Source organism: Oryx dammah, unplaced genomic scaffold (genome assembly GCF_014754425.2).
Source record: "Oryx dammah isolate SB20612 unplaced genomic scaffold, SCBI_Odam_1.1 HiC_scaffold_13, whole genome shotgun sequence".
Classification (NCBI taxonomy): Eukaryota; Metazoa; Chordata; class Mammalia; order Artiodactyla; family Bovidae; genus Oryx; species Oryx dammah.
In genome coordinates this window covers 24,575,054-24,597,060 of record NW_024070197.1, presented here as the reverse complement: position 1 = coordinate 24,597,060, position 22,007 = coordinate 24,575,054, and the positions used below count along the sequence as shown (strand labels likewise).

At 47.0% G+C, this 22,007-nt stretch overlaps 1 protein-coding gene across 5 annotated transcripts; it reads right to left on the bottom strand.

Moving 5' to 3' along the window:
• Positions 1-503: 503 nt before the first annotated feature.
• Positions 504-21,781, bottom strand: CUNH19orf12 (chromosome unknown C19orf12 homolog). Of its 5 annotated transcripts, none has more exons than XM_040253748.1 (3): positions 19,595-19,782; positions 16,776-16,961; positions 504-1,145 (listed from the first exon to the last, which is right to left on the bottom strand). In XM_040253748.1, the coding sequence occupies exons 1-3, from the start codon at positions 19,722-19,724 to the stop codon at positions 1,057-1,059; spliced, it is 405 nt and encodes a 134-aa protein (XP_040109682.1). In that variant the 5' UTR covers positions 19,725-19,782; the 3' UTR covers positions 504-1,056. The 5 variants fall into 5 exon arrangements, with proteins under 5 accessions (XP_040109682.1, XP_040109683.1, XP_040109681.1 ...); XM_040253749.1 differs by lacking the exon at positions 504-1,145 and adding an exon at positions 4,315-4,788; XM_040253747.1 differs by lacking the exons at positions 504-1,145; positions 19,595-19,782 and adding exons at positions 9,903-12,151; positions 21,690-21,781.
• Between the last annotated feature and the right edge of the window lie 226 nt (positions 21,782-22,007).

The following is a 22,007-nucleotide window of genomic DNA, read 5'->3' as shown; positions in this document are numbered from 1 at the left end:
GAACCAACAGAATTTGCTAATGGACTGGATATGGAATGTGAGAGAAAGAAAGACATCAAAGCATCTAGAGGCATAAAGCCCCTGGTTTCTGAGATCCAGAAGGCTGAAGGAGGAGCAGTTCATTGTTGTTGTTATTAGCTGTGGGTTTTTTGAGGAGTGGGGAATCTGGTATCAGGAACTCAGTTTCAGAATGTAAAGTTGGGAAGACTGTGCAGGCAGTTGTACTTAACGGACTAGATTGCAGGAAGAAACTCTGAACTCATGAACACTTGGGAATCTTCAGTGAGTGAGCAAGTTGTGCACAGGTTGAGAGCCATGAGGGAGTGATGTAGATAGAAAAGAAAAGGGGTGAGTGCAGATATGGCAGCAATCTAAGCGACCATTGATGGATGAATGGATAAAGATGTGGTGTACATTTACAATGAGATACTACTCAGCCATGAGAAAGAGTGAAATCTTACCATTTGCAACATCCAACATGGATGGACTGTGAGGATAAAATGTTATGGTATAATATCGCTCATATATAGAATCTAAAAACAAAAATGAAAAAAAAAAAGCCCACACAAGACTCTGAAAACGAACAAATAAAAGAACAAAAACAAACTCATAGACACAGGAAACATATTGGTGGTACCAGAGGGGAAGGGGGTTGAGGAGGTGAGCAAAATATGGGTGAAGGGAGTCAAGTGTAAGGTGCTGGATGGTAGCTAGACTTTTGGTGATGACCACTTTGTAATGAACACAATGTTGAATATAATATTGTATACCTGAACCTTATATATGCTATATACCAGTGTTACCTCCATAGAGAGGGGGAGAAGTCAGGAAATGAACCTCAGATATTTCAGTGTTTACAAACCAGGACTGGGGGTGGAAGCAGCAAAAATCAAGAAAGAGCCACCAGGGAGGCCGGAGGAGGCTAGGAGAGTACAGGGTGAAGGAGGCCAAGTGGGGAAGGGGAAGGCCAATGGGGCCAAGGGCTGCTCATGGGTCAGGTAAGATGGGGACTGCTGGGCTCAGTAACATAGAGGACAGTGATTGGCAGGAGATCGTTTAGTAGGTGGGTAGGAGCAGATGCCTGCTAGAATGAGAGGCGACAAACTGCTGACAGTGAGTGTGGACAACTCCTGAGAGGAATCCCACTGCAAAGAGAAAGAGAGAAATGGGGCAGTGGCTAGATGGGGCAGCAGGGCCAGAGAATTCTTTCAACAGCTTTATTGAAATATAATTCACACCCCATAAAAGACACTCCCCCTCTTTAAAGTATGCAATTCAGGAGTTTCAGTACAGTCACCAAATTGTGCAACCGTCTCCATTACCTAGTGTCAGAACATTCTTGTCACCCCAAAAAGAAACCCCACATTCATGAGCAGCCATTCCCCCCTTCCCCCAGCCCCCGAATCACTGTTCTATTTTCTGTCCCTGTGGAATTAACCTATTCCAGACCTTTCAACAAATAAACAGCTAGCTAGCTAATGAAGTCGCTCAGTCGTGTCCAACTCTTTGCGACCCAATGGATGTAGCCTGCCAGTCTCCTCCATCCATGGGATTTTCCAGGCAAGAATGCTGGAGTGGGTTACCATTGCCTTCTCCAGGGGATCTTCCCGACCCAGGGATTGAACCCAGGTCTTGTGCACTGCAAGCAGATTCTTCACCGTTTGTGCCATCAGGGAAGCCACTTCAGTCATCAAATATGTGGTATTTTGTGACTGGCTGTTTCACATAGCATTTTTTTTTTTAAGTTCATCCATGTATCATTATATACAAAATATATCATTATACACAAAATATTCTTCCTTCATTGTATGCTATACAATACATATGCCACATTTTATTTATCCATTCACCAAGTGATGAACATTTGGGGTGTTAACACGTTTTAGCTAATATAAAAAATGCTGCTAATAAACATTTATATACAATTTTTTGTGTGGCCATATGTTTCCAGTTCTCTTGGGTATATACCCAGGAGTGGAATTGCTGGATCATATGATAACTTTATGTTTATATTTTGAGGAATTCTCAAACTTTTCCAAAATGACTGCACCGTTTTACATTCTCAGCAACAACATATAAGGCTCCAATTTCTTCCCAGTCTCATCAACATTTGTTATTGTCTTCTTTATTTTTGTTATCCAAGTAGGGGAGAAGTGGTATCTCACTGTGATTCTGAAGACTACTGATGTTGAGCATTGTCTCACATGCTTATTGGCCATTTGAATATCTTCTTTGGAGAAATTTCTGTTCAAAGCCTTTACTCATTTTTAAATTGGGTTATTTGCCTTTTTATTGGTGAGTTGTGAGAGCTCTTTATATATTCTATTGATTCCTTCTAGTGTATTATTCATCTCTGTTCACTTGTTCTTTAGTTCTTGTAGGTCTTTGGTAAACATTTCTTGTATCTTCTCAATCTTTGCTTCCCTTTTTTCCTGAGATCCTGGGTTATCCTCACTGTCATTATTCTGAGTTCTTTTTCTGAAGGGTTGCCTATCTCCACTTTATTTAATTGTTTTTCTGGGATTTTATCTTGTCCGTTCATCTGACACATAACTTTCTGCTTTTTCATTGTGATTAACTTTCTGTAATACGGTTTTTGTGCATCTGTGCTTCTTCTGTCTGCCCTCTGATGAGTGAGGCTAAGCGGCTTGTGGAAGCTTCTTGATGGGAGGGACTGGCAATGGGAAAAACTGGACCTTGCTCTGGTGGGCCAGGTCTTGCTCAGTAAGACTTTTATCCAATTATCTACTGATGGGTGGGGTTGCATTCCCTCCCTGGTAGTTGTTTGGCCTGGGGCCTAGGGCTGTATGCTAGGGTTAATGGCAAACTCCAAGAGAGTATCACTAAGGGAGACCTTCCAGTGCCCCTATCCCTGTGGTGAGCCGCTGTTGGAGGCCCTCCAACACTAGCAGGTAAGTTTTAGTTCAGTCTCCTATGGGGTCACTGCTCCTCTCTTCTGGATCTCGGTGCATGCAAAATTTTGTTCGCACCCTCCAAGACCGGAGTCTCTGTTTCTCCCAGCCCTCTGGAAGTCCTATAATCAAATCTCGCTGGCCTTCAAGTTCAGATTCCCAGGGGATTCCCAGTCCCTTTGTCGGATCACCAGGCTGGGAAGCCTGACACGGGGTTTAGAACCTTCACAACAGTGGGAGAACTTCTTTGGTATTATTGTTCTCCGGTCTGTGGGTCACCCACCTGGCAGGTATGGGATTTGATTTCATCGTGATTTTGCCCCTCCTGCCATCTCACTGCAGCTTCTCCTTTGTGTTTGGGCATGGGGTATGTTTTTTTTAGGTAGGTTCTAACATCCTCTTGTCGATAGTGGTTCAACAGCTAGTTGCAAATTTGGTGCTCTCACAGAGGAGATGGGAGCACATCCTTCTACCCTGCCATCTTGAACCTGAAGCTATATAGTCTAGATACTCGTCCCTTGTCAGAGGCATGATTTGCAGTTACATTCTCCCACTCTGTGGCTTGTGTTTTCACTTTTTTGATGGTGTCCTTTTGTTAGGTAGTTAAAATAGGGAAAAGGAGTCCAGAATGGTGGTGTCTAAAAGATAAGGAAGAGAAAAGCCCTTGAAAATAGAACAAAGAAAGGTCTGAGGACCTGAGTGAGGACCTCCTGGCTAACCCAGTTTACATAGGGCAGGCCCAGGGGGAAAGAGAGAAAAAAAAACATATAAAAAGAGGAGCCAAAGGGCTGGGTCTCTCTCTCTCTCCCCCACGCGCTGGGGCACTCTTCTCTTCGCGTCTTTGGGTCGACATGCCCTCACCCCTCGAGGATGGATTTTCCTGTTATTATCTAAATAAAATACAGCTGTAACACTGAGCTGTGACACTGACTTGTCTAAGAGCTATAACACGGTCCGTTCCAGACCTGAGAGCTATAACACTGTCTGTCCAAGACCTGAGAGCTGCAACACGCCGAGGGCTTTAATGTCTCACTCCAAATCTTTGTTGTGACGAGACAGAACCGAGGAGTATACACTCGCCTGACACTTTGAAGCGCAGAAGTTTTTAATCTTAATGAATTCCCATTTATCTATTTTTTCTTTTGTCACTTATGATTTTGTGTCTTATCTAAGAACCCATTGCCTAATCCAAGGTCATAGAGTTATTCCTGTTTTCATCTGAAAGTTTCAGAGTTTTAGCTCCTCTGTTTACGTGTATGATCCATTTTAAGTTAATGTTTCATATGGTAAAAGGTAGGGGGTTATCCAAGTTCATCTTTTTACATGTTGTCCCTACACCATTTAAGACAATTCTTTCCCACCGAATTTTCCTGGTATCCTTGTTGAAATCTGTGTTGTTTTTAATATGGAAGAAATCATTCACATGTGCCCACTGACGAGAAAGTTCTGTGCAGAGGGAGATGTGGTGATGAAGAGGAAGAAGGAGAATGACTGGACCAGTACCCTCAGGAGGGAGCGGGTAGGATCGAGTGTCCAGTAGAGGGGCTGGCCTGAGTCAGGAACAAGGGCAGTTTGTACTACCAGGAGCAAAGGTGGGCACAGTCTATAGGGAGTGAACATCCTCTTCCGGTTAATCCCTTTTCTCAAGGAAACAGGAACTAAGGTCATGACCTGAGGGATGACAGAGGAGGAAGCGTTGGCAGCGGAAAAGAGGCAGAGGGAGAGGAAGTGGATGGGGAAAATACAGCGATGCTGAGTGAGACCAGCAGCGTGGGCAGGTGTTTTCTTTAGCCACATCCAGCTCGGCAGGTGCAGGCAGGCAGGGGGTTGAGATTCAGGGGTGCCATCCTCCAAGGCCTCTGAGGGCCACCTACACCTGGGACAGAAGGTCCAGGCTGGTTCTTAGTGTCCGAGGATGTTCAGTTTCATCCAGGGGGGTCTACACCCACACACTGTTCAACTTGTCATCTCCAGGCAGGAGAAAAACGTTGTTGCCCCAAATCAGGTTAGAATTCAGGGATCCAGGAAGCCCCCTGTAAGCCCTCACCCACCCTGCTCCCCACCTGTCCCAATCTGCTCTGTGTGCCATAACAAAGCGCTGCAGGCTGGCAGCTTAATCGTACCCATGTATCGCTCACAGCTGTGGAGGCTGGAAGCCCAAGATCAGGGTGCCGGCATGGCCAGGTTCTGGTGAGGGCTCTTTGCTTTTGGATGGCTCTCTCCTCTCGGTCTTCACATGGCAAAGAGAGAGACAGAGAGGAAGCTCTCTGATGTTTCTTCTTGTAAGGACACTAATCCCATCACAGCGGGTTGCTCCACCAGGGCCTCATCTAACTCTAATTAGCTTACAAAGACTCCATTTCCAAATGCCGTGACATTGGGGGTTAGGATTTCCACATATGAACTTAGGGGAGACACAATTCCATCCATAGCATCATCCAGCCTGACCCTGACCTCTAATGAGGACCCCAAACAAGTTCAGATGCTGAACTTCAGAACAGAGAAAGGACTGAAAGAGGTTGCTGGCCCTTACAGTGATGTGTCTGTATCACTGGCAACCCAGGTGGAAAAGAAACATCTTTCATCTTTTTGTTTTCTATTGTGTATCTTATGGAGTGGTGATGCCTGATGTCCCCACTGGCCACACGTGACTTGACATGTGTCTTTTTGACAAATCTCAATACACGGATTTGAGATGTGTTGTGTAATATCTACACTGAGTTTCAAAGAGATAATATCAAAAAATTGGAAAATATCTCTATAATCTTTTATATTGATAACATTTGAAATGATAATATGTGGTTATATTGAGTTAAAGTATACTACTAAATTTATTTCTTACTTTTAAAAAATGTGGCTACTAGAAAATAAAATATATTTGTGGCTTGTATTATATTTCTATTGGACAGACCTTAGAGAAAAGACCCTATGTCTAAACAGCTCCCAGCACAGCTGACCCTCCTGCCTTGGTCAGTGGCAGATGGACCACCCTTCGGGGTTGTGCTCTGGAACCCTGTGCTCTGGTGGCACCTCCCCTCTGGAGGGGCAGGTCCACAGTGGGTTCGTGAGGTGGCCTTGAACTGTTGCTGGCAGCAACAGCCCCAGGGAGCTGGGCACCAGGCTGGTTCTTGTCTGGTTTCTGGACTGGTATCTAATCCACATGTTTAAACACTAGACTCCCCTCAGGCACAAGATGCCCACACTCAGATTCTCCTGCTCCTCTGCTGCTTCCTGTGAGCCACTACCGTGGGGCGCTGGAAGGCCTGGGGTCATTGCCAGCACTAGTACAGCTTTGTCTTTTTCTTTACTTTCCCCCAAGCACAGACATATGAAGTTGCTACAAGGCAAATAACACATATGGAGAAATTCCACTGACTTTTATATACCCACCCCTAATTACTATTTATTAAAATTGTACTCATTTCACATGCTAGCACGGTAATGCACAAACTCCTTCAAGCTAGGCTTCAGTAGTACATGAACCAAGAACTTCCAGACGTACAACCTGGGTTTAGGAAAGTTAGAGGAACCAGAGATCAAATTGCCAACATCCGTTGGATCATAAAGCAAGGGAATTCCAGAAAAAAACATCTACTTATTCAATGACTACGCAAAAGCCTTTGACTGTAGATTACAATAAACTGTGGAAAATTCTTAGAGATGGGAATACCACCTTACCTGTCTCCTGAGAAACCTGTAGGCAGTTCAAGAAGCAACAGTTAGAACATGGAACAATGGATTGGTTCAAAATCAGGAAAGGAGTACATCAAGGCTGTATATTGACATCCTGCTTATTTAACTTCTATGCAGAATATATCATGCAAAATACTGGGCTGGATGAATCACAAGCTGGACTCAAGATTGCCAGAAGAAATACGACAGTGACTGTGAAAGTGAAAGTCACTCAGTTGTGTCTGATGCTTTGCGACCCCAGGACTATACAGTCAATGGAATTCTCCAGGCCAGAATACTGGAGTGGGTAACCTTCTCCCTTCCCCAGGGGATCTCCCTTCCCCAGGGGATTGAATCCAGGTCTCCTCCATTGCAGGTGAATTCTTTACCAGCTGAACCACAAGGGAAGCCCTGGAGAGATATCAACAACCTCAAATATGCAGAAGATACCACTCTAATGGCAAAAAGTGAAGAGGAACTAAAGTGCCTCTTGAAGAGGGTGAAAGAGGAGAGTTAAAAAAAAACTGGCTTAAAACTCAACATTGAAAAAGCTAAGATCATGGCATTCAGTCCCTTTACTTCATGGCAAATAGAAGGGGGAAATGTGGAAACAGTGACAGATTTTATTTTCTTGAGCTCCAAAATCACTGTGGATAGTGACTCCAGCCACGAAATTAAAAGACATTTGCTCCTTGGTAGGAAAGCTATGACATACCTAGACAGCATATTAAAAAGCAAAGACATCACTTTGCTGACAAAGGTCCTTATAGTCAAAGCTATGGTTTTTCCAGTAGTCTTGTAGGGATAGGAAAGCTGGACCATAAAGAAGGCTGAGTGCTTAAGAATTGGTGCTTTTGAACTGTGGTGCTGGAGAAGACTCTTGAGAGTCCCTTGGACTGCAAGGAGGTCAAATCAGTCAACCCTAAAGGAAATCAATCCTGAATATTCACTGGAAGGACTGTTGTGGAAGCTGAAGCTCCAATACTTTGGCCACCTGATACAAAGAGCTAACTCATTGGAAAAGACCCTGATTCTGGGAAAGACTGAGGGCAGGAGAAAGGGATGACAGAGGATGAGAAGGTTGGATGGCATCATCAACTCAATGGACATGAATTTGAGCAAACTCTGGGAGATAATAAAGAACAGAGGAGCCCAGCACTCTGTAGTCCATATGGTTGAAAAGAGTCAGACATGATTTAGCAACTGAACAATTCCATCATATTGCCCATGTACAGTTTAAATATTTCCCTGTTTTCAACATTGGGATTATTTTCCTTTTTTCTTGCTATCATAAACAGCACGGCTATGAATTTATCTTTTTGCCATTTGAATTATTTTATTGTAATGTTTTCCCTGAAGTGAAATTTGTGGGCTGGAAAGTATATACAGTTTTATGATACCTATGACTTTTTTCCTTCAAATCACTCTCCCCAAAGACTGTATCACTGTGTATTTCCTCTGGTGGAGTGTATGTGTGTAGGTATATACATTGTTTATCCACAGTCCTGCCCATTCTGGGTTTGATCATTTGTATTCACTTATACTAATTAATTGGCATGTAATAGATATCTCCTAGATATTATCCTTGTATTTGTTTAATTCGAATGAGAGTGAAGTCCTCCCCTGAAAACCCACAAAAATTAAAGAAATAGCCACCACCTCAACAGTTGAGAAAAACGCTTCTCAACTTCCCCCACTTGCCAGCATTTGTGGTACCATAGCTGCCTGAGCCTGCAATGCAGGGAGCCAGGCCCAAGCTTTGACTCCTGACCCACTGTTACTGTAATGATCCGAGAAGCCACCTCCGGCTAATAAAGTCATTTATCTCCTCCCAACAAGCTGCAAACACATCAGACAGTCCCTTTCCCCTGTGTGGTTTAGATGAATCCTGGCATTGCTTAATTGCCATATGTTGATTGTTTGGGATTGAGAGACATTCTGGTTTATATGCAAAAAGGTTGCAGGAGACATGGTTGATGTTCTGCTCACAGCTTATTAAAACCTCAGGAAGGCCGCAGCCCTGTCCCGAGGGGAACTCATAAAACAGCATCCTTGCGGAGCCACATCCTGGCCTGGCTGGGGACTCAGAAGGCTCTCTAGGCCCGGCTGAGGGAAGAGGAGAAAGGATGTGCCCGCTTGCCCGCTAGATGGCGCCTCTCAATAAGTAATGCGGAGAGGACCCTTCCTCCAAACCCTGCATGCCAGTCCTCCCAGCCTCCAGCATTGCAACACACCCTAGTGTTTACTTCCAAGCCAGACATCTCAAAAATAAAAATAAATAAATAAAAAAGTTCATTCTAGCTAAAAATATACCATCTGCCTGAGAAAAATCTTGCCCGGCACTGTCACAGCAACACTCGAAGCAGGTTAATAACCAGCCCAGAGCAGATGGTTTCTTTTTATAATTACTGGGTCCCCCACCAAGGCTTCCTCCTCAGCTGCCTCCTTACCCCGCTGGCACTCTCCTGCTGTTTCCTGACCACTGCCTGGCCAGCCGCTGCCCCAGCCGGCTGTCTGTTCACACCAGGGCCCCCTCACCCTCTGCTAGGCCTGGGCCCCAGGGTCCTGGAGCTCTCAGCACCACCTGGGCAGAATAGCCCCCAGGAGCTCATCCCAACCCTGTCCACCCTACTTATAATGCAAAGATAAATGAATCAAACCAAGATGTCAGTAATCACCAATCAAATTAACAAAGCTTTAAGATACTGTCATTCTATTTCCTGGTGAGGATGTGATAAGATGTGCATCTCCAAAACTTGCTGTTGGAAGGACAAATTATTGATACTGCCTCTCTGAAAGAATTTTGGCTGAATATAACAACAGCCTTAAAAATATTGTTGTTGTTGTTCAGTTGCTAAGTTGTGTCCGGCTCTCTGAGACCCCCATGGACTGCAGAACACCAGGCTTCCCTGTCCTTCACTATCTTCTGGAGTTTGCTCAAATTCATGTCCACTGAGTCAGTGATGCTATCCACCCATTGTAAAAAATATTACATACTTTTAAATGCAACAATTTTACATTGAGGAATCTAGCCTACAGACTATCGTAATCTAAAATATGAACAGAATATTAACACAAAAGTGTTCATAAAAATGTTAACACTATAATAGTAAAGACCTATAAAAGATCCTCTAGCCAGTATATGGTTTATGCAAAGGAATATTATAAAACCATTACATATGTTCACAAGGGAGTTCACATTACATCACAGGTGTTATTTAATGTTAATTGGTAAAAGTGTTCAAAGGGTCTAAACAGTAAAGATGTAAATAGGTTAGAAACCTACATACCATTAAAAAGTTTGCACAAAGTATGCCAAATGTGTTAACAGTAGGTTTTATTGGGGTGGTGATAATTTAATGGTTTTTATTTCATTGTACTTTTCTGGGTTTTTCTGTTTTCAGCAATAAACACTGACAAACAAAAGACTATCTAAAAACAGGAATACAGAAGAAATTGGTACAGTGGCTGCATCTGGAAAGGGGCTGGAGCAGCAGGCAGCATAGGAGGATGCCTTCATTTTCCATTTATACTTTCTGGTGTCTTCCAAGTTTCAAAAATAAATAAGTCAAAAATTGTCAAAGAAGATGAAGAAATACTAAGCCACAGTCACTGTGAGGAGAGCATGAAACGAAAGCAAGAAAAGTGCTTTCAGCTCCTGGGAGAGATGAGACTCAAGGTCTGGACTCCTCTTGGGCCCAGAGTTCACAAGTCACCTGGGACCCGGCCAGGCCAGTGACTTCCTTCTGTAAGGCCTGCTTTATCTGACACCTCTGGTTGGGAATCAGGCCATCTCCCCAGAGTGGCTTCCCCAGGGGTAAAGGCAGGCAGGCCAGGGGAGGGATCCAGTGGACACTGGTGTAGGACCTTTAAGCTGGGACCACCTCTGCCCCTGAGCCTGGCAGAGTAGGACCCAACACAAGCAATGAGTGGGTGAGATCCCGCAAAGCTCCGCAGTCACCTTCTATGAGTCAGGAGAATCATCTACAAGGACCCTGCCCTGCTTCCTCATCAACCCAAGCAGGGCAAATGACCAAGTGGCCTCATCAACCCCAGGCATTTGACCTGTGAAGGGCACCTGATGAGTAATAGATGAGGGCAGACAAAGAGCAACTTTTCTGAGACAAAAGCCTGATCCTTCCTTAATCACCAAGGGGTCAAATTTACCCTGAAGTTTTCCTGATCCACAAGAAGGTGTGGGATACTATCTCTGCTCCACATGACTGCCTTCCGCTGTATCCCAGGGAGGCCAGTGAAGCTTCCTTCCAGCTCCCTGCAGAGACCCAGGGGATGCCCTGTGGTTGCCACGGGAGGCCCGGGCAGTGTGCACACACTGGCAGCACAGGGGGCCACAGCAGCCTGGAGGCTCAGGCGTCGGCCCAGAAATCCACAGCTTTCATTCACTCTTTAAAGCCACAAACCCGTTCTCTTCCTTTGCACTCCAAGCATACAACTTTGAATCTTAGAGACGCTTTACACAAAACAGGTGGAGAAAAGGACTATTCAGAAAACATTTACTGTAATCTGATGACAGTCAAGTTGTGGTTCTGAAAGCAAAGCAAAACCAGTATTAGGGAAATTTAGGATGGAGACATTTCCTGTGTCTAGGTAAGTTTATGATCCTACCACTTCAGAAAGAGAAATACTTTTCCTGAAAATATTTAATTTAAAAAGCAGAACACAAGAACTACTGTGACTGTTCAGATGGGGAAAGTAAGCCCCCTGGGAGGGTGAGAAGCCAGTCTGGCAGCTAGTGGGGGAGGAACTGAGTGTCACTGGCGTTCTTGGCTTCACTCAGCAGGCCGACTGCCCCTCCCTGAGGCCACTCAGAAGTCACTGGGTGGTGAATGGGTAATCAAGAGACAAACAGGATTCCAACAGGGGCCAGCCCCCCAGGTCCCAAGAGGCGGGGCCGGGGGGGAGGTCCTGAAATGGGTGCCTGGACAGGCGTCATCTTCTTGTGATGAGATGAGAGACTGAAGGTGATGACCTTCTTCTGGCTCATGTGTGAGCAAGTGTGGATTCAAAAAACTGCCACCCCATGGCAGCAGGCACAGCTTTGCTATTCACCAGCCTCCCCCTCAAAGGCTGTCAGGACACACAGGTGCACATGGCCATAAAGCGCAGCATCTTCTCCAATCATTTCCACAACGTGACCAGCACAGCAGCAGCCTCTGCAGCAGGAGGTGCTGCTACAGTTTAGGTGACATTCTGATGATGTGGGCTTCCCGTAGCTCCCCGGTCACCTCCCATGAGTCGGGGGACTCATCCAAACAGACCCCCGCTTCCCAGGGCAGAGGCCTAGTCGTCGTACTGCACTTCCGCCCGCAGTTCCCTGGTGACGTAGTTGGCCAGCATCGCCAGCAGTTGCTTCTGCAGGGCCTCACTGCCCATGACCAGCATGGTCAGCTGCACGGCGTCCGTCCACTCCAGGTGCCTGATGATGGCAGAGGCTTCGTTAAAGAGCTTCTGCTGCTCGGCAGGCGGTAGCTCCATTATGATCTGAGGAACTGGCTTAAACTGTCCGCTCGTCATCCATGCGCCTAACAGACCCCCGACGGCCCCCCCTAGAAGACAGGAAGGACTCAATTAGTCGGCCTTATTTGTAAATGATGGCCACAGGTTCTCGCTGAGCGCACGTCCACCGTCATGACGAGTGAGCACATTCATGAGCGGGTCAGGACGGGCTCAGCTTCATGTCTGCTCCACCAGCAGGGCGGAGGGCAAAGGTTTACGTGGTCTTTGATCCATTTGGCTCAGATAATTGACACTCACACATGACCTCTCCTAAGCTCTGTGCTCATGGTGCACCATGAAGCATCTCACCCCCTGAGAGCTATGCTATCTAAAATCCTCTTCATGGGCTGAAGGTTTCCATGCTTCCATAAAAATCTCTCTCATCTTAAAGGAGAAGGCTGAGAAGCAAATGCATTTTCAGGGAGAACCATCTCAGTGGTGAGGCTGAGTTTCCTCCACTGGGTGGCTAACATGTGCCTGAGCCCTGAGCTTTGAAATTTCTAGTGGAACCACAAGGTTCAAGGACCCTGGGGACAGCGACAGATGACAAGGTATTTTCTCTTGAAGCAATGGTTTTCATACAACCCTTCCAAAGTTGTATGATGAGAAATAACAAATTTAATGTATTCAACTGTTTCTTTTTCTGCTACCCCCAAAGGGCACAAACATTACTTTTATATGTAAATTTATTATTATCAAAGTTAAAGCATGCTATCTTGGGACCAGAAGAGTCCCAAGTTCAATGGAAAGTTATATTTAAGCAGCTCAGGTGAAGCCTGCTACAGGAAGATGTCCTAGGGAAAGGGTCTCAAACTTAAGTGTCTACAGGGCCCAGGCAGGTAACTGAAAGGAGTGAAGTGGGCTGAGTGGGACTGGGGTGACCTGGAGAGTTAGGTACATGGCTAAAGGAGGAGTGGCCACCCCATGCCAGCCAACTGCTGCCACATGGAATACCACGTTTGTATCTTTTAGAAGTCTTACAAGTTAAATACTGGTGATCAGATACTGAAAAAATGCAGGCTGGCTGGACTTGGTAACTTTCCTCGACAGAGAAGAGTAGGAAAGGGGAAACGGTGACTCTGTAGTGGAGAAAACTGGCAGACATGCCACTAGGTGACCAAGGTGATCAGGTGATCACGCTGAGCATCTCGAGGAGGTCCTGTGGGTGCCGCGTGTCCCTGGAATGTGTGACGAGAAGCGCCACAGTATTCTGCCCAAAGATCCCCAGTCTACTCATGAGAGGGACATCAGGCAAACCCAAACTGAGAGGAATTCTCCAAAACACCTGACCAGTATTCCTCCAAAGTATCAAAGCAGCAGAAAGCAAGACTGGGGACACCCTCAGAATGGGAGAAAACAACCGACAAGGGATTCGTCTCCAACGTATACCAACAGCTCATGCAGCTCGTTATTAAAAAAAAAAAAACAACAACAAACAAAAAGTGGATGGAAGATCCAACTAGGCACTTATCCAAAGAAGATACACAGATGATTAAAAAGCACATGAAAAAATGCTCAATATCACAAATTATTAGAGAAATGCAACATTAAAACTGCAAAGAGCGATCACCGCACATGGGTCAGAAAGCCCATCCTCAAAACATCTACAAACAATAAACGCTGGAGAGGATGTGGAGAAAAGGGGACCCTCTTGCACTGCTGGTGGGAACGCAAACTGGTACAGCCACGATGTGCTGCGTGCTGCGCTCAGTCATGTCTGATTCTTTGAGACCCCGTGGACTGTAGCCCGCCAGGCTCCTCTGTTCGTGGGATTTTCCAGGCAAGAATACTGGAGTAGGTTGCCATTTCCTTCTCCAGGGCATCCTCCCGACCCAGGGATTGAACTTGCATCTCTTGTGTCACTGAGATGTGAGTTACCACTGTGCCAAATAGTCACTGTGGAGAACAGCATGGATGTCCCTTAAAAAACTAAAAACAGTTATCATATGATCCAGCAATCCCACTCCTGGGTATATACCTGGAGAAAACCATAATTTGAAAAGATACATGTGCCCCCCACGTTCACTGCAGCACTATTTACGATAGCCAGGACATGGAGGCAATTTGAATGCCCATCAGCAGAATAATGAATAAAGGAGATGTGGTACTATATACAACGGAATATCACTCAGCCATAGGAGAGAACAAAACAATGCCATCTGCAACACCCGGATGCACCGAGAGACCGCCGTACTGAGTGAAGTCAGCCAGACAGAGCAAGACACACATCATATGATACCGCTTATACGTGGAATCTAAAAAAAAAAAAAGTACAAAAGAACTTATTTACAAAACAGAAATAGAGTTATAGGGGTTTTCTACTACAGAAATAGAAAAGAAACTTATGGTTACCAGAGGATGAGGAGAGAGAGGGATAAACTGGAAGACTGGGATTGACACAGACACCCTACTCTCTACAAAACAGATAATAAGGACCTACTAGTGTATAGCACGAGGAACTCTACTCAATACTCTGTAATGGCCTACATGGGGGGAAAATAAAGAGTGGAAAAAATAATAATAAAACTGGAGAGACTAAGGAGACATGAGGATTAAGTGCAGTGTGTTGTCTTGAGCTAGACCTGGGGCAGAAAAAGACCTTGGACGCAGAAACTGATAAAATCCAAGTACAGCCTGAAGAATAGTTAACAGTAATGTTAGGGTGGGTTTCTTAGTTTTGACATGTGTGCTGTGGTTAATATAAGATGTGAACATTAGGGGAACTGAAACCGGATGAGATACACGTGGAAATTCTCGGCATTATCTTTGTAACTTCTCTGTAAATCTAATATTATTCCATAATAAAAAGTTTACCCCAAAGAATGCAGCCTGAGCCAGAGAGAACCCATCTGCAGGCTGGACACAGCCATCAGTAAGTAAATCTGGCAACGTTTTAGGAAAGCAAGTGTGGAAGCACAGGTTCGCACACACCTCCTAAGATGCAGGGGACTGGCCAGCTTGATGTCTTGGAGGCTGAACACTGCCCTGGACAGACTTCCCCCCACCCTGAAGGGCAGGAGCATTCCAAGGAGGGAGGGTCAGTCACTTACAAGTTTCAGTGAACTTTCCCCCATGACACCAGTGAAACGCTTAGCGCTGACAAGAGTTGCTCTCATCTGCACTAAACCTTTATGAGAACATCAATATTTGATTTACAGCAGCACTTAATGCAAAAAGTCGCCAGGAAGTATCGACCAAGAAATCACCAACTCTTTGGAGAAGAGAAAATTCCTTTGCTTTCTGGGTAAAATGATGCTCCTGCCCATGACCTAGGGGCTGCAAGTAGCCAATCCCCAGGGTTCCCTTTGCCGACAGCTTGTCCTCTACCAGCTTTTGCTCAATCTGAACAAAATATGCGCTCCCAAAATGGCATCTGGGCACAGCTATGTGATAAATGGTCCCAGCTAGCCCTTTTGGGATGGGGGAGCCTGGTGGGCTGCCGTCTCTGGGGTCGCACAGAGTCGGACACGACTGAAGCGACTTAGCAGCAGCAGCAGCAGCAGCCCTTTCTGAGCACATCAGATGGGGTGGGACAAAGATATAAAGGATGTCACTGAGGAAGGTGGCAACGGCTTTGTCTCCTCCCCCAGGGGAATACTTCCTGGATGGCAAGAAGCTGAAGTCAGGACTCACTAACTCACAGAGTTTGGAAATGGAACCCACAAGCTGACTTTTTTCTCCTCAGTGTGGCCTCAGCTTGATACAATGTCCTCGAATGTCAATCCTGCTCCAGGAGGGAAGAGGAGAGCGGGAAGCCTTTCTGGTGAGTTGGGACACAGAAGCCGACCTCAGAAGAAGAGCATCCATCTCTCTAGCCTGTATTCATGTGAAGACTACAAGCCACATAGAAAGGGCTTCCACCAGCCTGTGAACTTTCTCAGGCCTTGTATCCCCAGCATAAGGAGGCATTCAGTCAATATTTGCTGAGCCCAGGGTAGCAGACCTAGCCCTGTTTTGCAGGGTCCATCGGACGCACCTCAAGGGAAACCTTATCTGGCCCCTCCACAGGTCAGGCCTGGACAGCAGCCAGCTCTTTGACAACACCCCCAACCCACAGTTCAGACCACACAGGAATTCTTTCTGCTCCTAATCCAAAGGAAGAAGCTTCATTCTAGCTACAAAGAATGATGGGAAGATCAGCCAAACTTTCATTTACTGCCAGAAACAAGTTCCCAAAGAGAAGTAGGTGGTAACAGAAGGGGCAGGGATGATGACCAGCTAGGAGCTAGCTTGTTGCTTTCCTGAGCTGGACTGCTTGCTTTCGGACTAGGGACGCACTCTGTGAATGAGTCATGTTCAGTGGCCCTACAGCATCACCCCTCAGTGGGTGCGCGGCAAATCTCAGCTTCCTCTCCGGATGGCTAATGGTGATGGGGGAGGGAGACTGTCCAAAACCCGGGACACCCTGAAATCCTCTGGTTCTAGGACACATTCCAGGAGAAGGGTGTCCTCCAGCCTTTATGACACAGATGCCTTCTTGCTCTGCACTCCTGAGACATTCCCGCAGAAGCTGGTGGTATTAACAGGACTGATTATGTGCCCAAAGATCGCTTCACAGAAGTGACCTCAACTCGACAAACTTCTCACACAGGACAGAGGCTTTTATGACGTCTCTGTGGTTTCAAAGGCCTTTTCCCAACAACTGCACTGTCTCTGTGAGGCATCTGCACTTACCAACGGCTAGTCCTGGTGGACCGCCCACCAAGCCACCAACGAAGGCCACGGCCCCGGTGACTAGGGCGCCCCTCCCGGAGTGCTTGACGGCCGCCTTCATCTTCCTCTCCTCGGAGATGGAGCACAGCAACCTCATGATGTCCTCCACCGCAACGGGCATCGCGGCAGACCTCGGGGTAAGGGTTCCTAAGGACAGTTGCAATGAGTGAAGGGCCTTCCACCCAAATGCTACTGTTCCTAAAGTTTTAAGGAAGGTTCTCCATTTTTGGTAGAGAACAGGATCTCTGCCATGTGCAGGAGGGACAGCACCCCCAGTCGTGTGGCAAATCCTTTGCCAAACAGAAAGCAGGGCAGCATCCAGTTATTGAGTAGACAGGATCAGCAGAGTGGGTGAAAGGTCTTCTCTGCACTCTAACTTCTGATTTATGACAGATTAATGAACAACCCTGCCCACATGCTCTACCAGTTCATCATGAGTGATGCAATTCTGAGCTAGCCCAGGCAATCCCCACACACAAAGCGGGGCAGAGTGCACAAGTCCCAGCGCTGGGTTCACTTCTGTGTGACAGGGTACCTCAGCTCCCGCCAAGCTAGAGAAGGGGGAAGCATGGATAACCACACAGCCTTGTAGCCACGGGATGACCCAGCAGAGTGGCAGGTTTCTCACCTGTAAGATGAAGATAAACCACCTACAGGCTGGATTCCTACAAGGTATAAGCAGAATGGATGCAAAGTCTCACCTGGAGCAAGACTGTTAACACAGCAGACTCTCAGACATGATGATTCTAAATGAACATTCTCTTCCTAACATATAACAATGGCTTCAACAAACAACCACTCAGAGACAATCCAGTTCTACTCAAGGGATATTAAAGGCAGGGGCAGGATGATATGGTAAGATGAAACGACCAGAGAATAAAAGAAATCAATTCCATATGGATGAACAGATGACAGATGGATGGACAGACTTTGGAACAATGACCTTTAGAAAAATTCTCTGGGTCAGGAAACTGTTTGCCACACTAGAGGCAAAAAACAGGCAGGGGCAAGGGTGGAGGTAGGGCAAGCACTAACTACCCCAAGGTTGGTGGGAATGGAGAACCTTGGCGTTGATGAGCCACACGCAGGACAGGAAGTAAAATCAAAACAGCAGTGAGTGGTGCTTCTTTTTCCAGCTTTGGCGGGACCCAAGGCTTAGGTGGGCACCTTCCTCTCTCACCACCACTTCCCTTTTCAATCAAGGCTGTGAGACACAGACATTTATGAGGAATTTGATTATGGAAGTTTGGAGCAGAACCTATTGTTCAATATCTTTTGGATATATGAGTTGTTTTTAAACCCAAGGAAAATCCAGAATTACCCTAATGTAAAATTATCCTCCCAATTCTGAGAGAGAACTCTGAGCCTTTAGAACAAATTTGTGGATCTACACCAGTCAGAACTTCTTCGTAGACCCAGGGGAGGTCAGTGGGATCCTCTTCTTCAGGCCCTGAAAATTTCCCCTCTTTTTCTTTTTAATATTCTTTTTATTTTTTGCCCATGCAATGTGGCATGGGGAATCTTAGATCCCCAACCAGGGATTGAACCTGTAGCCCCCTGCATTGGGAGCTTAGACTCTTAACTACTGGACCATCAGAGAAGTTCCTCCTTTTGATATTCTTGATATCAGTGATTTTCCACCAGCACACAGGAGTCACTGAAGACCTTGTTAAATACTACCCATTTGGGTAGGGTGAGATTCTGTATTTACAAGCCCCCAGCTGAAATTCTGCCCTCACTTTTGGACAGCAAGACTCTATGGCAGAATGACTTAAGATGTCCGATATCTGCTACTCAGTCCTTGAATTCAGAATGCAAGAGGCTCCTGCAGGGCTGCCCAAGGGACTAGAGGAAAACTCAGGTGTGCTTGTCCTTGCTCTGGCTCCCAGGTGTCCTGGATCTGCTAAAATGCCTCCTGGCTTCCAGGCCCTTCTGCTCACCAGCGGTGACCATGTGTAGGCATAGCACGTGCCCCAACCCCCTCCTACCTGCAAGGGAGCCCCCTTCCACCCTTCCAGAAGTCAAAAATTTTCCAGGCACAAACGTCAAGATAGCATTATAGCATTATAACAGCGAAGGAATTGCACTTAGGGATGGGAGGAGGAAGTAACCTGATTTACCCAATAGCCATGGGCTTGTAAAGCTATGCAAACAAAATGTTTAATTTCAGATACCTATTAAGATAACCAAAGGAATTAATCTCATGATAAAACCTTTTAAAAACCTAAAAATCACCCTGTAAAATACCTAATCACCTTCTAGCTTAGCTCTGATTTACATCTAGCTTTTTTATCTGTCAGTTTTGCAGAAAAAAGGGAGATGAAACTCAGGTCCTGGAAGGCCCCTTGCATTCCCAGAGGCATGAAGACCCTGAGCCTTGTCATGCTTGATCTGCAAGGCTGGTTTCCAGGCCAGCACATTCTGCCCATATGCCAGGTTTTCTGCAGAATTACAGATCTGTATTATCCAAACAGTTTCTGCACAGCAAGAAAAGGCATGTGAAAGGGGCTGGAGATATATACACACTTCACCCTCTATGGTCTATTAAAAACAAAACGAAAACAACCAAAATCAGCTTCCAATCTGCTCTGAATGACTTTAAGTCAAAACCCACTGGGACTAATGAGGCATCATTGTGCAAACACCACTTTTAACCTCCACTTAGCCCAGCACAAGGTGCAAGTCCAGAGCTCTGTATGACTAGTGGGCCAGCAGGTGTCATGGTGTGTGGGAGGGGAGGAGAAGTGGCCCAACTCCAGCTGGGTTCAATGGATCCACACCATGAGTAGACCAGTAGCACTGTGGCTGCCTCCATCCAAGAGACTGCTGGTTTAATTTCCTTGTAAGAATCATTTTAGAAGCTGGAGTATCAACAGATTCTTGTTGTGGAAGAAAAGTTTGCAGCACCATCTCCTGCTGCTGCTACTGCTAAGTCATGTGTCCGACTCTGTGCGACCCCATAGACAGCAGCCGACCAGGCTCCCCCGTCCCTGGGAGTCTCCAGGCAAGAATAATGGAGTGGGTTGCCATTTCCTTCTCCAATGCATGAAAGTGGAAAGTGAAAGTGAAGTCACTCAGTCGTGTCCGACTCTTAGCGACCCCATGGACTGCAGCCTACTAGGCTCCTCCATCCATGGGATTCTCCAGGCAAGAGTACTGGAGTGGGGTGCCATTGCCTTCTCCAACCATCTCCTGAGGCCCTGCTAAAAAGCTCAGCCTCCCAACTTCTCCAGGGTTGCCTGATTGAGGAAGGAAGCCAGTCCCGTTTTTCCTTCTCCCACTCCAGCTACCTTAGTCAGTAAGTGGCGGAGAAGTGGGTGAAGAAGGATGAGGCAGCAGCATTCTGTTGGGACAGACCTCAATGGGGTGGGAGGGTGGCCCCCTCCACAACCATATCACACCTATTTCAGAATCAGATTTGTCCATGAAACAGACTCGGGTCACAGGAAGTCCATCTGCCAGCCACAGGGAAGGAAAATGCCAGCGTGAAGCCCTGGTTTCTTGTAAGCACCCAGGCTGGTCTGCTGATTATAGCATAGATCTGGGGGAGAGGGAGATGAGCCTGGCCCTGGGACTGCAGCCTGGCTTTCTGAGATGGACCAGATCGTGAGAGATGAGGAGAGGAAGGCTGCAGAGCTAACGCAGACCTCCATGCACATAGCTCTTTTTAAAAATTAAAAAAGCAGGGCCTCTTAAGATTCAGTGATGTTGTTCACCTGCAATCCTCAGTACTTTTTACTTCTCTGGTAGACTTTATTATAAAGCTCCAGTGTGCCATCTGGCTCCTATAAACTATGTCTTTCCACCTCTCTATGCCCCAGTACAGACATTGGATCCCATCAGCAAATACAGTCAGATTAGACTTTTAAAAAATGAATTAGGGACTTCCCTAGTGGCTCAGCTGGTAAACAATCTGCCTGCAATGTGGGAGCCCTGGGTTCGATCCCTGGGTTGGGAAGATCCCCTGGAGAAGGGAACAGCTACCCACTCCAGTATGCTGGCCTGGAGAATTCCATGGACTGTATAGTCTATGGGGTGGGAAGAGTCAAACACCACTGAGACACTTTCACTTCCTGGCAGTCCAGTGGTTAAGACTTCACTTTCCGATGCAGGAGATGAGGGTTAGATCCCTGGTGGGGGATCTAGGATCCCACATGAATTGAGGCCAAATAAATAAATATTGCTAGAATTTTAAAATCATGAGATTTCACAAACACCTCAGATTTCTGATTCTCCTGAAAAATCAAAAGTACAAGGCACACGGGATCCGCCTTCTGCAGCAATCCAGGCCAGAGTTGAGCAGGGTCCTACTGGAGCACACCTTATCTACCTACTTGGCCCTTGAGCAACACCCTCTGAAATTATTCCTATTTCTTTAAACAAACAAACAAAAAGGATAAAGAGGGACTTTCTTGGCGGTCCAGCGGTTAAGACTCCCCCTCTCCCAATGCAGGGGGCACAGGCTTGATCCTGGGTCGGGGAACGAAGATCCCACAGGCCCCACAGTGCAGGCAAAAAAAAAAAAAAAAAGGACAAAGAAGCTATCACTCCCCACAAGGCTAATCTCCCCGCCCCTAAATCACCAACGTCCCTTCCTCATCATCTCTAATCTGGCGTCCAAATTCTCTTCCCAGAGGGCAAGGCCAGGAGTGCCCCACCCTGCGGATATAACACCCGCCACACGCGCATCCCGGTTCCTGCGGGAAGCCACACGCCCGCGCGCACGCACACACAGGAGTGCCTGCGGGAGGAGACAGCACACACATCCCTTCGTTCCCCCGTTTCTTCATAAGGAAAATAAATGGACTAAGGCCGGCTGCCCTGGCGCTGCTCCGGGCGCCCTCTTGGCTCCGGCGGCAGCTCGGGGCCCTTTACCTGCGGAGGCGGCGCCGCGAGGTCACAGGCCGGCAGGAGCGGGGACACCAGGCCTCCCCGCCCGGCGCGCAGGCCCCACCCCGCCGCCTTCCGGCTCGTCCGCGCGGGGCCTTCCGGGCTCCGCCCACCGGTCGCGCCGCCGCCGCCGCCCCCGCCGCTGCGCTCGCGCCCCCGGCTCCGCTCTGCGAGCGCCTGCCAGGATGGGGCGCCTGGAGCGGGATCGCTGGGGCCCCGAGGCCGCGCGCAGCCCTACCCTCCACCCGCTCACACCCGTACTAGGTCGGAGTTCCTTTAGTTCTTGCTCAAGCTCGGGGCCTC